At 41.8% G+C, this 13,055-nt stretch overlaps 2 protein-coding genes across 2 annotated transcripts; one reads left to right on the forward strand and one right to left on the reverse strand.

Annotated features, from left to right (window-relative positions):
• On the reverse strand, positions 1–5,718 carry gldn (gliomedin). The gene is made up of 10 exons (XM_026163667.2): positions 4,927–5,718; positions 3,324–3,375; positions 3,219–3,236; positions 2,969–3,067; positions 2,351–2,452; positions 2,136–2,252; positions 1,822–1,902; positions 1,612–1,737; positions 1,365–1,515; positions 1–1,273 (listed from the first exon to the last, which is right to left on the reverse strand). The coding sequence occupies exons 1-10, from the start codon at positions 5,467–5,469 to the stop codon at positions 808–810; spliced, it is 1,755 nt and encodes a 584-aa protein (XP_026019452.2). The 5' UTR covers positions 5,470–5,718; the 3' UTR covers positions 1–807.
• Positions 5,719–9,051: 3,333 nt separating this feature from the next.
• On the forward strand, positions 9,052–12,200 carry cyp19a1a (cytochrome P450, family 19, subfamily A, polypeptide 1a). The gene is made up of 9 exons (XM_026163688.2): positions 9,052–9,412; positions 9,507–9,657; positions 9,770–9,924; positions 10,037–10,201; positions 10,339–10,453; positions 10,530–10,641; positions 10,831–10,993; positions 11,264–11,505; positions 11,768–12,200. Exons 1-9 carry the CDS (start codon positions 9,256–9,258, stop codon positions 12,026–12,028), a joined length of 1,521 nt encoding a protein of 506 aa, XP_026019473.1. The 5' UTR covers positions 9,052–9,255; the 3' UTR covers positions 12,029–12,200.
• The last annotated feature ends 855 nt before the right edge of the window (positions 12,201–13,055 follow it).

The following is a 13,055-nucleotide window of genomic DNA, read 5'->3' on the forward strand; positions in this document are numbered from 1 at the left end:
TTTTTTTTTTTCTTCTTTTTTTTAATTTTTATTTTTATTATCCTTTGCAGCCAGACAGCTGTGCTGCTTCCTTACAAAGGCAGGTTTGTCTATATGTACAAAAAGAGGGGGAAGGGACATCACGAGTTACATCTGTATAAAAATCAAGCAGTGGTGACCCACCATGCAAAAACGCAAATGGCAACAAAAGTTGAGTTATAGGTTTGATTGGCATAAACTGCCAGCTTATACAAAATGATAAGTTTTCACACTATTAGTAAATCTTGTGTCCTTTGAAAACTCCATGTACAGTAAATACAGCACTTCCTTCATCCATCCATTCATACATTTTCTTCCGCGAAAGGATGGATACACCCTGGACAGGTCAGCAGTCGCTGCAGGGCTAACAGATAGTCAGACAAACATTCACACCTATGGGCAATTTATAATTGCCAGTTGAGCTCACCCCACTAACTGGATGTCTTTGGACTGTGGGAGGAAGCTGGACTACACGGGGGAAACATGCAAATTCCATACAGAAAGGCCCTGGCCAGGTGGCGGATTCAAACCCAGGACCTTCTAGCTGTGAGGCAACAGCGCAAACGTCTTGTTAACCAAAACCATATTTACTTTAGTGAAATAGTTTGACGGTCAATTACAATTTCACTTAACACAAAAGTAACACGGGACAATATATTTAAAACAGCGACACACACAGTGTATGTCACTCTTGTGTTATCAGTTTTCAGATGCAGTGAATAGATGAAAGTCTGCAGGCGTTTTGCTCTCAGTATTTACTGTAACGGTCGTGTTCGGACATCATGTTTCTCACTCATCAGAGATGAAGTGGACCACATACAGCCTGACGTAGCTGTGGTCCCAAACATACAGGTGTCTGTCCTTTGGGCTGTAGGAGAGCATTGCCAGCACTTCACCAGCAGACCTCAGGTCAAAGGTCACATTGACTGGCTTTCCCTTCAGCAGGTCAAACGCAAAGGTGACTCTGGTGTCTTTGGTGTCGGTGACATACAGGACGCCACAGGCGATGAAGGCGTTGCCGGCTTTGATGCGAGGATAGGTGGTGTTCACGTAGGATGTGACGGAGAAGGTCTTCTGGTCCAGCTGGGCCACCATGATGCTCTCGTCAACATTGGATGCAAAGATCAGCCACAGGCCGTTCTCATCTGCTGCCAGCTTGAAGTAGGTCTTAGAGTTGGGGAGCAGGTAGGCGAGGTTGTTGTACAAAGAGTTTTCAATAGTGAGAGTCTGAAGTCTTTTGGTGCTGAAGTCAAATCTGTGAACACACAAGCAGGAAGCTGCTAAATGAAGGATGTGGAAGTCATAAAAAATCACCTTGATGTGCATCGAGTGGCTTTAAGGCTTACTTGGCAATGCTGGGAGTGCCAGCAGCATGATAATAAAAGAAGCCATTGTGAACGATGTGGCCGCAGCCTTGATAGTACTTTATAACGTCTATGGTGTCGCTGCTGTTCTTCTGGAAAAAGGAAATGCTTTTGTACTCCTTCAGCATGCGACCTGGGGAAGAACAAGCAAAATCTTTACTGCTAAAAGACGTGGAGATTATAAAAGTGGGGACAGGAGCACATGCGCGACACTCTGTAACCAGCCTACCAGAAAAGTGATCCGCCACCCATATTCGCTCATCGTTCAGCTGAGCGGTGTCCTTCATCCATGTGCCAAATGTGGTTTTCATCTTTGTCACATTTCTGGGGTTGATCAGAGACTTAATCAGGCAGTCTGTGGGGAAAAACAAAAAATCTCAGGGGATTTACTCACAGGTCACATGACTGCACATGAACACAACCTCCTCTGGAAACGTACCGTTCCTTTTGGCAGTCTTCTCGTGTAGTTTTTCTGTCTCCTTTACAGGTGAGGTTTCATCATTTGGAATGGCATGTAGCCCTGTTAGAAGCAGTTTCATCCTGTTTTAGTCATGTCATTGATGGACTAGTTTGTCAGAAGGTTTCAATTAGACACTTTATGGGGAGGGGGGGGGGGGGGGTGTCTTTGAATTTAAAAAGAGAGAGAGAATTTGAACCTTCTTCCCGAGAGCTTTGATTGCATTGAAAATTATTTTGTCAACAACTGTTTTTAGGAACACAAATGTCACCTGCAAACTATGACTGATCTCTCACCCTGATTATGAGAAGCTTGGAGGTGAGCTCTGCGGTGCCCTGTTCTGGGAGGCCCCTGAGGCCCCGGCGGGCCAGGAGGACCCATAGGCCCAGGTGGTCCTGGAGGCCCAGGTGGACCTGCTCAAATGGAGAGAATGTCTAAATGTTATCCATTTAAATTTATTTTTATTTCAGGTCATCTGCAAAATGGTTCAAGTCAATAAAGTTCTACTCACCCTCAATAATGGCATCATTGGATGGTTGGATCTTCTCTCCGGGTGGGCCCAGCTCTCCTCGCTCCCCTCTTTCTCCTGGTTCTCCTTTCTCACCTGGTGGCCCTGCGGAGAACACCGTGCAAAATAGCTAGAACATTGTATTCGTAACCTCAATACACTTTGCCCCATTGTTGAAATGAATTGTCCCATTGAATTGCTGGCATGAATCATGCCATCCACTGTGGAGGAGAGCAGAGTGAAGTGGGAGAATACTGGAAGACAGTTTTCCAGTTCATTCAGCTGAAGCCCAAAACCACAGAGATGAATAATATCGGCAAGGGAAGAAAGCTGTTTCAAACTCTTCACTCATTCATGAAGCAAAAATGTGAATAAATTCTGCTTGCATTGTGATACATGGACAGAAAGAAATCTGTGCGTGTGTGTGTGTGTGTGTGTGTGTGTGCATGCCAAGGAGTTTAAGTGGCTGTTTCTTCTTTTTTGCTATTTTAATACTTTTCTCTGCAGGTTATACTCAACCTTTTGACTTTTACATTGTGCCAGTACTTCTATGCTTAAATGGCCAAGATTTCCTGAGGACAAAATAAGGATGGATGCCGAGTGAAAGCACTAATTCCTTACCTTTTCTTCCTCTTTTCCCATCAGCCCCAGGAAGTCCATTCAGTCCTGGGATGCCATCAGTCCCATTGTGTCCAGGCAGGCCATCTGCACCAGGCAAACCTAGAGTAACACAAAAAAATCTTTACTGTGGACTCAACGAAAGAATAAACATTAAAAAAAGACTTATCAAGAATATGGGTCACTAAACCACAAAGGAGACATACCCTACAGCAGGTTTTAAATTTGGATTAGGAATTGTGGGTTGACTTACCCGGCGGACCTGGAGGGCCTGTAAACGAAAGTTTAGAAATGTTAGAGAATTTTTTAAAAGTAATATTCTGAACATGATCACATGATTCATACGAGTAAAACATACCAGCTATGCAGACTCCCCTGGTGCTGTTGCAAATATCAATCAGCACTTTGATCTGAAGTAAAAGAGGAAATAGAAAAAATATTAATGCAGTAAATTTAGCAGCATACTTTACCTAAAATTACTCTATTAAAAATAAAAACCCTGCACCTTTTAACGTGCCAGTTAAAGATGATCTGTGTAGACTTCAGAAACCCCTTCATGTTAAAAGACACCAGCGGCCATTAAGGAAACTGCAGTTAGCATCGTGTTAATTGTGTGGTGTTCACACTCAGTAGGTATGAGTCAGCATTCTGTGCACAGGCCAGAACATGAGCCTGACATACACATTAAACTGACTGATCATTTTGGTAGATGAGAAATGTTACTACAGTCTGAGTATTAATTGTTTTACATTTGACTCTGAGCTTGGTTATTATAGAGAAAAGAGCAAGAGGAGATTAAGAGCTTGTTGATGCTGACCCTAGTTCATGCAAGGCAGGCATCACCTTTTTAAAGTGCAGGTAGAATAACTCTGACTGCTGCACACTTTTGCTCTGTAGGGAAGTGGAGAAAAAGAAGCACTGAGGCAAGGTGCTCTAAAGGAAGATTAAATGTCGCTTTCTTTGGATGTATGGGGTAAATCTAACTCCAGTCTTTTTATATGATAGTCTCTAGAATAGAACATCCAGTTTCTGTTTTGTAGTTCAAAAACTACTGACTAGTTTTACTCGTCTAGGCTTTGATTGCAGAAGGGTAAAGGGTTCATGTTCAGAGCAAAAGGGGACTGCACTGACTGAAGTGCTAGCTTGAAATCTGATTTGCTGTTGTCTCACAGTTGAATTTGTGGCTCTAACTTCATCCATTATGCATCTTGAAATCCGCCAGCTACACATAACGCCCCCAAACCCTTACCGTTACCCTCTGAGTCATCAGAAGCTAGTTAATGAGTTTCACAGAGTGTTTCCAAAGAAATCAGACTGTTCAATGTTACTGAGAATGTCAGGAATGTTTCCTTTTTTAAGTTACATTAACATTCATTGGCTCAAATTCAGTCATTCACATTGGTTGAAATTCTTTTGTATAGTGCTTTTAAGTCAGTATCTATAGAATAATATTTAAGATATATACATAATTATCTGCGAGGAATATTATTATTATTATTATTATTATTTGATATGTAATAATATTTACTTTGTGGCAGTGACTAGAGTAAGTCATATTCAATAAGACGAGCATGATTTGAATGCAGAATCTCAGTATGTTAAATAACTACAGTTTTTCTGTGAAATGTAGCTGAGTAGAAGCTTAAAATGGTACAAAATTAAACTTCAAGTGTGTTTACAAAAAAGTAGTTTGATAAATGGAAATATTCTGTTGGAGTTTGATTAGGACATCTAAACTAAAATTCCTGTAATCATATTACCACAAACAGGATCTGGAGCCTTCGGCGCTGCCAGCTCGTCAGGCTCCATGAGCGTTACGACTTTCAGCCATTAGTCCAGTGAACCATTAGCGACAGCATTATTAAGCAATCACAAAACAAGGAAGCAGGCTGAGCTGCTCTAAATGTCCTGGCTTGCCTTCTCTCTCTCTCTCTCTCTCTCATTCAAGGATCTAGACTCACCGGGACCATGGAGTATGTCATCATCATCATCATGTCGTCCTGCACCTGCGCCTTGTGGTAGTGCTGGCTGTGCCGCTGCTTGTGCTTCTCGTGCTTCGTCCTCTTGTCGGTTTCCTCTCCGACCTCCTGGCTGGCCTCCTGCTCACTGATCTCCTTTCCCTCCTCCTGGCGAATCTCCTGCAGCTCCTGCTGTAGCTCCTTTTCCTCTTCTTTGCTCCTCTTGTTCCTGGAGTATTGGTACTGATATTGTGGCTGTTCCCCCACGCTCGCCCGCAGCCCTGCTGCTCCTCTGGGCACCTCTTGAAGAAACTCCACCACAGAGCTCTGCTCCACCTCCATCAGCCGTGCCTCTGTCTGCTCCAGCCTGGCACACTGCTGATTCTGCTGGACCAAGAGCACCAGAAGGCCTATAGAGTTCATCAGTGCCACGACACACGTCCCGTACAGCACCATCCGCTGAGGGAGAGTCATGCTGGGTGTGGGAATCCACATTGTCACCACTTCACCTCCTCTCTTCTGGGGGTCAACCACTGACCTCAGCATTCAAAGAGAATGAAAGAACAGTGAAACAGCACAGAGGATGTGTTAGCTCTATGACCTTATGGAACAAGGTGCTCCCAACAAAAATCAAAACATCTAAAATTCAAAGTAATCCAAGAGACAGGAAGACTTTAGCGGAAATTTAAGCTCTCGTTCAGCTTGTTTGAAATCTCTAAATAAAATCTAGTCAGCTTCAGTATCTGAGCTCAACACTGGTGGTCTGTCTGAAGGCAGACTGGTAAATACAGTGGCTGTTCACCAAGTGGAGATGGGGTTATGTATGTGTGTGAGTGTGTGTGTGTGTGTGTGTGTGTACATGCAAACCAGTGATGTAGGAGTGGGCATTACACAATCTTCTGAGCTTGTCTGGGGAGAAACCCCCGCCTGTTCAGTCACCTGATTTATATTCATCTGAACCCATTCTACTGCACCGCCGTGGGCAGACTGACATCTCTCTCACACACACACATGCACGCGCACATATATGATGAACACACAAGAGGACTCAAACACATTACAAGAAAGCACGAATACACCAGAAAAAAAAACAACTGTTCACTGGTACATTTACATTATTACACAATTACATTATTATTATTATTGTTGTTGTTGTTGTTGTTGTTAGGCCTATATGGCATTAAAAGAAAATACATTACATCATTACATATTACCACTATAGCTCCACTGAGTTCTCTCCTTTTTCCCACCTCCTGTATCCTTGAATTTCTCCCCCCGGCTCTCGTCCTTGTCACATCCTCACAGCTTCCATTCACCAGGCGCAACAATGGCCCATTTCCACAGCTTTGATTTAGAACTGAAAAATGACATTTAACTGGAAAGGTGACAATTCAGCAGAAAAGAAATTAAGGCATTTGAAGCTTTTCTCCCTGCAAAAGGTAGCTGGTACAGCCTGCTTTGGCTTAAACAAAGATGTGACTACCTTAATAGTGCTTTAATGAGTAAGTTAATTGGCATCTGTGGTGTTTTAGAGCACTGCTCACTTCATGTCGCTGACCTACATGCTCTTGCAGCCGCGTTAAAGCCCTTTTACACAAACACACACACATGGGTTCAGCATAGGAGGAGGTAGAGGAAGAAATCAGCCAAGCAACATAGATTCAAGCCCTGAGCTCACCCTGTAGTGTGGGTCACTGATGGCCAGTGGTTGGACAGCTTGAACTGCTCCAGCCAGACATGTACATATGAGTTTTTATAATAATTTTCTTTTCTTTTCTTTTCTTTGCATTCCAGATATAATTTTTTGCAAAGGCTTATCAATTATTTCATACTAAATCTATATTTTGACATTCCCACCTGTAGCCTTTTCTCCTTCCTAAGCTGCAGCTGCTGGGAAAGCAGCTTTATCTCTGTTCTTCCCACAGGTCCATGTTCGAATTCGGACTCCTGCCCAAGGACAGACAGATGGCCAGCCTTCCTGAAGACTTCATCCACCCTCCCACTTCTTCCTGCTCAGAAATTTAAAATTTATTAGGACTACTACAGAAATAAAAGTGAGGGATTACTTGTACTGCAGGTAAGTCCTCTCATAGTGTCAACAGAAAAGAATAAAGTGGAGTTCAGCGTGTAATGTCAAACAGTAAAGGCAACACTTTCTGTTGCATGTAGCTTGTAATGTGCAGCGGCGGAGCTGGTGGGGAAGGCAAGTTCAGCTTCACAGTGTTATCATATCTCACGACCAACTCTCCAGTGCTGCTTTAAATGTGAATCATGTGATAAATTCCCCAAGGTTGCTCGGGCAGCACAAAGCTGAGAGTCTGCTTTCTTTCGCTGCTGGTCAAAATCATCAGTCTCTCCTTCTGTTCTGTTAGTTTGAAAGTGAAACTTCACCCTCTTTAACTTCTGAGGTTTTACACGTGATTAAAAATATATATATGATTTTAGCAGGCTATTTAAATATAACCTCAGAAGAACAACAACACGTGGTATAAATCAGCACACTCTTTTTTTAAAGCAGTGTTTGAGTTCATTGAGGTTTGAGGACATCTCTCTTTCAGGGAGACTGTTCTAGATGTGCCAGTGATCTTTCAGAGAGAACAGCCTTTCACCTGTGGACAAAACAACTAGCCATACCTTTTCAGTCTATTTCTAATTGTACTGTCTTGAACTTTGATGTTTAAGATGCTAGCTGAGGTTTTCAGTTGTTCTGAGCACTGCACAGTCTGAATTTGCTGGGATGTCCACTCCTGCAATGACTGTGGATGGTGATAAATTATAGGTTGTGTAAATTGTGTGTAACCCTTGTGCAGTATGTAAAGCATTAGAGCTGAAAGAGGGTGTACTTAATTTTTTATGTTTATCTAAATATGTGATGTAATAATATAATCCTACATATAACACATATTCTGACATGTCAAAAATCTTTTCAACAGCTCGTTTCTGAATAACTCCCTAAACATATACTAGTGATAAAGATGCGGTTGACCACAACTCAAAGCCCAGAGACGAGGTTACGCACACTTCTACTTTTTAGGAGAAACAAAGGGGGCTGTCGTCGCTTAATCATGCAGAACAATCTAGGTCTACGCCATCACACAGGGCATCGTTATCGAGGCAGGGGCACAGCACACAGTCAGTCATTTGAAGTGTGCGCATTCTTGGACTGGAGTGTGGGCGGTGAGTTTGCAGGGTTCTTTATGCAGAATGAGCCAAGGAAACAAAGGCAGGCACAAGAGCAGACAGCATGGGTTATGTTGAGGATTTTTAGAATTTATAATGCTCAGCGGAGAACTGAAAGTGGCTAAAAGTCACAGATAATGTCAATATTCACCGAGTTGTTCCATGTTTTTAGTTCACAGACCAGCTTTAATACTGATGACCTTTTTTTTTTTCTCCACTTTGTTTTCTGGCGAGGAAAATTCTTCCACCAGTCTCTCCATTAGCTACAGCTATCCACTCTTTCTTCAAACTGTCTGGGGGCTGGAGATGAACAGATCAGTCTAGCTTTACTGTAGTACATAGAGCATATCATCTTCATTTATTCATCTGATAAACAAATAAACAAATACAGTATGGTATCTGCATTTAACACTGGTATTATGTGTAACTTATTTCCTGGCTTCACTGGATCTGAGAGCAACGCCAAATAAATTAAAACACAGGAAGCCAGGATTAAATGGATAGCATTTTCCTATTTTTTAGACTTTACTGTAATATGATCACATGTGTGAGTACAATATGAATACATAGCAGCTCTGATTAAAACAAATAGCTCTGATTTTGTATCACCTAAAATCCAAGTCAGCTTTTGAACATAAATCTAGAATCAATGTAATGAAGAATATAATTCAAATGCAATTACATATGTCAATATTAACATTTAATCCATTCCCTTGTCTCGCTTGTTTAATAAAAACAGATGAAAAATGTGCATTTATTGAAAAGCTGATTTTTAATAGGCAGCTAGAGCAAATAACACTGATGTTCTCAAGTTCTCACAGGCAAAGCAACTTCTTTTAAAGTTTAAAGGAGGTGAAAACCTTCTCATCAACAAAATGCCAAATATGAGCTCATATTTGCCAACATGCAACCGCTGAACTAGGTCCTGTAAACCCAAGGGCACAAGCACAAACCCAATCCCTCAAGGTTGCCACAGTATTGTTTACCTTTTTCCTGCAGTGTTGTGGCTTTTGCATTACCCTGACCTGGCACGTAACCAGCTCAGACCGCCTATAAAAAGGCAGATGTGAGCATTCAGACCCTTCAGGTCTGTGCAGGCTGCTCTACATCATCACCCTTCTCGTGGATCTGATCTCTACTTGTGAACAGGCGATGGGTCCTGTAGGCTTAGACGCCGTGGTGGCAGATCTGTCCGTGACCTCAAATGCCATCCAATCGCATGGAATATCAGTGGCAACCAGAACGCTGATACTGCTCGTCTGTCTGCTGTTGGTTGCCTGGAGTCACACGGACAAGAAAATTGCGCCAGGTTGGTTCAGGTTGCTCTAATTAGGAGTTTGTTTGTTTTTACAACAGAATGTTGTGAGAGCTGAAATATATTTTCTGCTTTTTTAATACAACAGGTCCTTCTTTCTGTTTGGGTTTGGGCCCACTTCTGTCATATCTGAGATTTATCTGGACTGGCATAGGCAGAGCCAGCAACTACTACAATAACAAGTATGGAGACATTGTTAGAGTCTGGATCAACGGAGAAGAGACGCTCATACTAAGCAGGTTAGTTGCATTCAATCTGTCAGTGCTGATGCTACCAAACAAGCCAGTCAAGAAGTAAAATGAAAAGCTTCAGTGGATTTTTTGTTATTGTTTTTTTTTTTTTTTAAACCAGAGCTTCAGCAGTGCAGCATGTGCTGAAGAACGGAAACTACAATTCACGTTTTGGGAGCATTCAGGGACTCAGCTGCATCGGCATGAACGAGAGAGGCATCATATTCAACAACAACGTAACTCTGTGGAAAAAGATACGCACCTATTTTGCTAAAGGTAAAACTGGAACTCTTTCATGAACTTCAAAACAAAGTCAGCTATTCAAATGTGATTTTTAAACAGCAAATATTTGTCTAAACTAAATCATAAAACCATCTCATGTTGTCAGCTCTGTCAGGCCCAAATTTGCAGCAGACGGTGGATGTTTGCATCTCTTCCACAAAGGCTCACCTGGACCACCTGGACACCCTGGGACTCGTTGATATCCTCGGTTTGATACGCTGCACCGTGGTGGACATCTCTAACAGACTCTTCCTGGGCGTACCTCTCAATGGTGAATAGGATGCATGAATATGTTACTTGCGTTATCATGCAAGCTGTACATAAAGAATTTCTTGTCTCCAGAAGTGGATCAAAAAGATATGGGAACGATTTTAGCATGCTAATATATTTATGTTACCTTGCATCCAGAGAAAGAGCTGCTGCTGAAGATTCTAAAGTATTTTCACACATGGCAGGATGTGCTTATCAAACCTGACATCTACTTCAAGTTCGGCTGGATTCACCACAGGCACAAGACAGCAGCGTGAGTCACTCAGTCTCATACATAAGCCCACCTTTAGTTTCATCTTTTTAAATATGTGTTATCTGTTATCTCACAGCCAGGAGTTACACGATGCCATTAAACATCTTGTAGATCAAAAGAGGAAAAATATGGAGCAGGCAGATAAGCTGGACGACATCAACTTCACGGCAGAGCTCATATTTGCACAAGTCAGTCTACGAAGTATTCTCCTTCTGCAAATATACTTTCATTTAAAGTAAAACCTTTCACTTGTGGTACTTGTGTTTTTTCATTTTCAAGCTGTCTCAGCAGTTCCTCTTTGCATGTGAAATGCTGGATTTCTTTTCCGCCTACCAAGTAAGGTCAGACAGCATATTTGCATTCAACTGTGTTTTCAGAACCACGGCGAGCTGTCTGCTGACGATGTGACGCAGTGCGTGCTGGAGATGGTGATCGCAGCTCCGGACACTCTGTCCGTCAGTCTCTTCTTCATGCTTCTGCTCCTCAAACAAAACCCACACGTGGAGCTGCAGCTGCTACAGGAGATAGACGCTGTTGTGGGTAAGAGGCTGCAGCAGTTAAGAAAAAATGCAATTATAACTGATTTGCTGCACATCAAAGATACATTTTGACACTTGGCACTGTTTCACTCTACACTGACAGCTCTTACTATTACGCTTACACACCCCATTTAAAAGAATAAGTCCAACTATATCACCAAAACCACAAAACCTGGCCACAATAACCTTCATTAACTCAGGAGTATTGCATTTCACTGCATTTGCTCCAGGCTGAAAAACTTGAATTCACAACAGTCTGTTGCTGCTACAGGTGAGAGACAGCTTCAGAACCAGGATCTTCACAAGCTGCAGGTGCTTGAGAGCTTCATCAATGAATCCTTGCGCTTCCACCCAGTGGTGGAATGCACCATGCGTCGAGCCCTGTCTGATGACATCATGGAAGGCTACAGGATACCGAAGGGCACAAACATCATTCTGAACACAGGCCGAATGCACCGCACCGAGTTTTTCCTCAAAGGCAATCAATTTAATCTGGAAAACTTTGAAAAGAATGTGAGTAGTGCTTTCATTGCTTTACTTTTTCTCCTGGTTAGAAAGAGGTGGAACTTGGTTGAAAAAGATGATGTCACACTTATTTGTTCTTGTCTGGCACTTGTTCCAGTTGCACCAGTCAGCAATTAGAAACACGTCAATCAGAATCTTTCAGTCCAGCCCGATGAAGCCACACCCACACAGATCATCTGAGCTTCGTGTTCTTGAAAATACATCTTTCCTTTTACTTTTTTTCTCATCGGTCCTCTTGTTCTGCCTCCAGGTTCCTCGGCGCTACTTTCAGCCGTTCGGTTCAGGCCCTCGCTCGTGCATTGGCAAGCACATCGCCATGCTGATGATGAAATCCATTTTGGTGACACTGCTGTCTCAGTACTCTGTTTGTACTCACGAGGGCCCGACCCTGGACTGCCTCACACAAACCAACAACCTTTCCCAGCAGCCTGTAGAGGCTGATCATCTCCACATGAGGTTCTTACCCAGGCAGAGAAGCAACTGTCAAACCCTCCGAGACCCGAACCTTTAGCTGTACCTGTACTTTTGTATACTTAATTTGTATAATCTTATAACGACACAAAGCTAGCCTTTATATTTTGATATACGCAAAGATTGTATTTGTACTCAAACTGTATGCATGATGTGAAATGTACATTTAAACCTGCTAACACTGAAATAAATGTAGATTATTGTGTCACAAATGTGTGTTGTCGTCTCATCATTTTGTCTGCATGTCATACAAATTTAGTTCACAGTTTTTTGTTTTTGTATTTTTTTTATTTGACCCCACATTTTTCTCATTCTCCTTTTTTAAATATCTTACACCTAAATTGAACTAATCACACGATTAATAATTTATTAAATGTGGTATAAATGTGCGTTTGTCATTTAAGAACACAGAAAATGAAAAAGGATTTCAAATTTGTCCTTTTATTACAAAAAAAACAAAAGCAAAAGCAAAGGCAAAGTCCAATGGAAGCAAAGGGGAATGTAAATACAAGTTATTACACAGAGAATAAGTAGAAGAAAGCAATGCATTCTAAGTCTACTCCAACTCTGAGAAGTAAGTTCATTTAAATTTTTATTGCACATGAAAAAAAGCGAGAGAAAACCAGGCATTTTCCCAGAGTTCCTCTGCACCCACACACTTTAATTCCAAACAATGACACAACAGCTAACTCCCCTACTGTTCTGTGCAAAAGTCTTCAGCGAGCCATTATTTCTTTAAATATTATTTCTTCCAAAAAGCCAAATTTTTTGTAATTTTTAAAGTGCTCTTGAGGAATAGTTTTCCAGACCTTCTGAAAGTCTTTGAATGCTTTTCTTTGGACACTTCTTTTTCACTCATTGTTCTCTTTTCTTTTGTGAATCTCTGAAAAATGCAAACGATAACACAGTTTGACAGGCATGAAATAGTATTTTTGCACCAACAAGGTGATTCCCAAAGAGCTATAAGGCAAAGACTTGTCATATTTCAGCACGCTGTGTCAGGCTTGAAAAAAAAACAACAACTATGTACAGCAGATAAACAGTATCAGGAAGTCATGTCGTCACAA

The sequence above is a fragment of the Astatotilapia calliptera genome, chromosome 1 (genome assembly GCF_964374335.1).
Source record: "Astatotilapia calliptera chromosome 1, fAstCal68.1, whole genome shotgun sequence".
NCBI lineage: Eukaryota > Metazoa > Chordata > Actinopteri > Cichliformes > Cichlidae > Astatotilapia > Astatotilapia calliptera.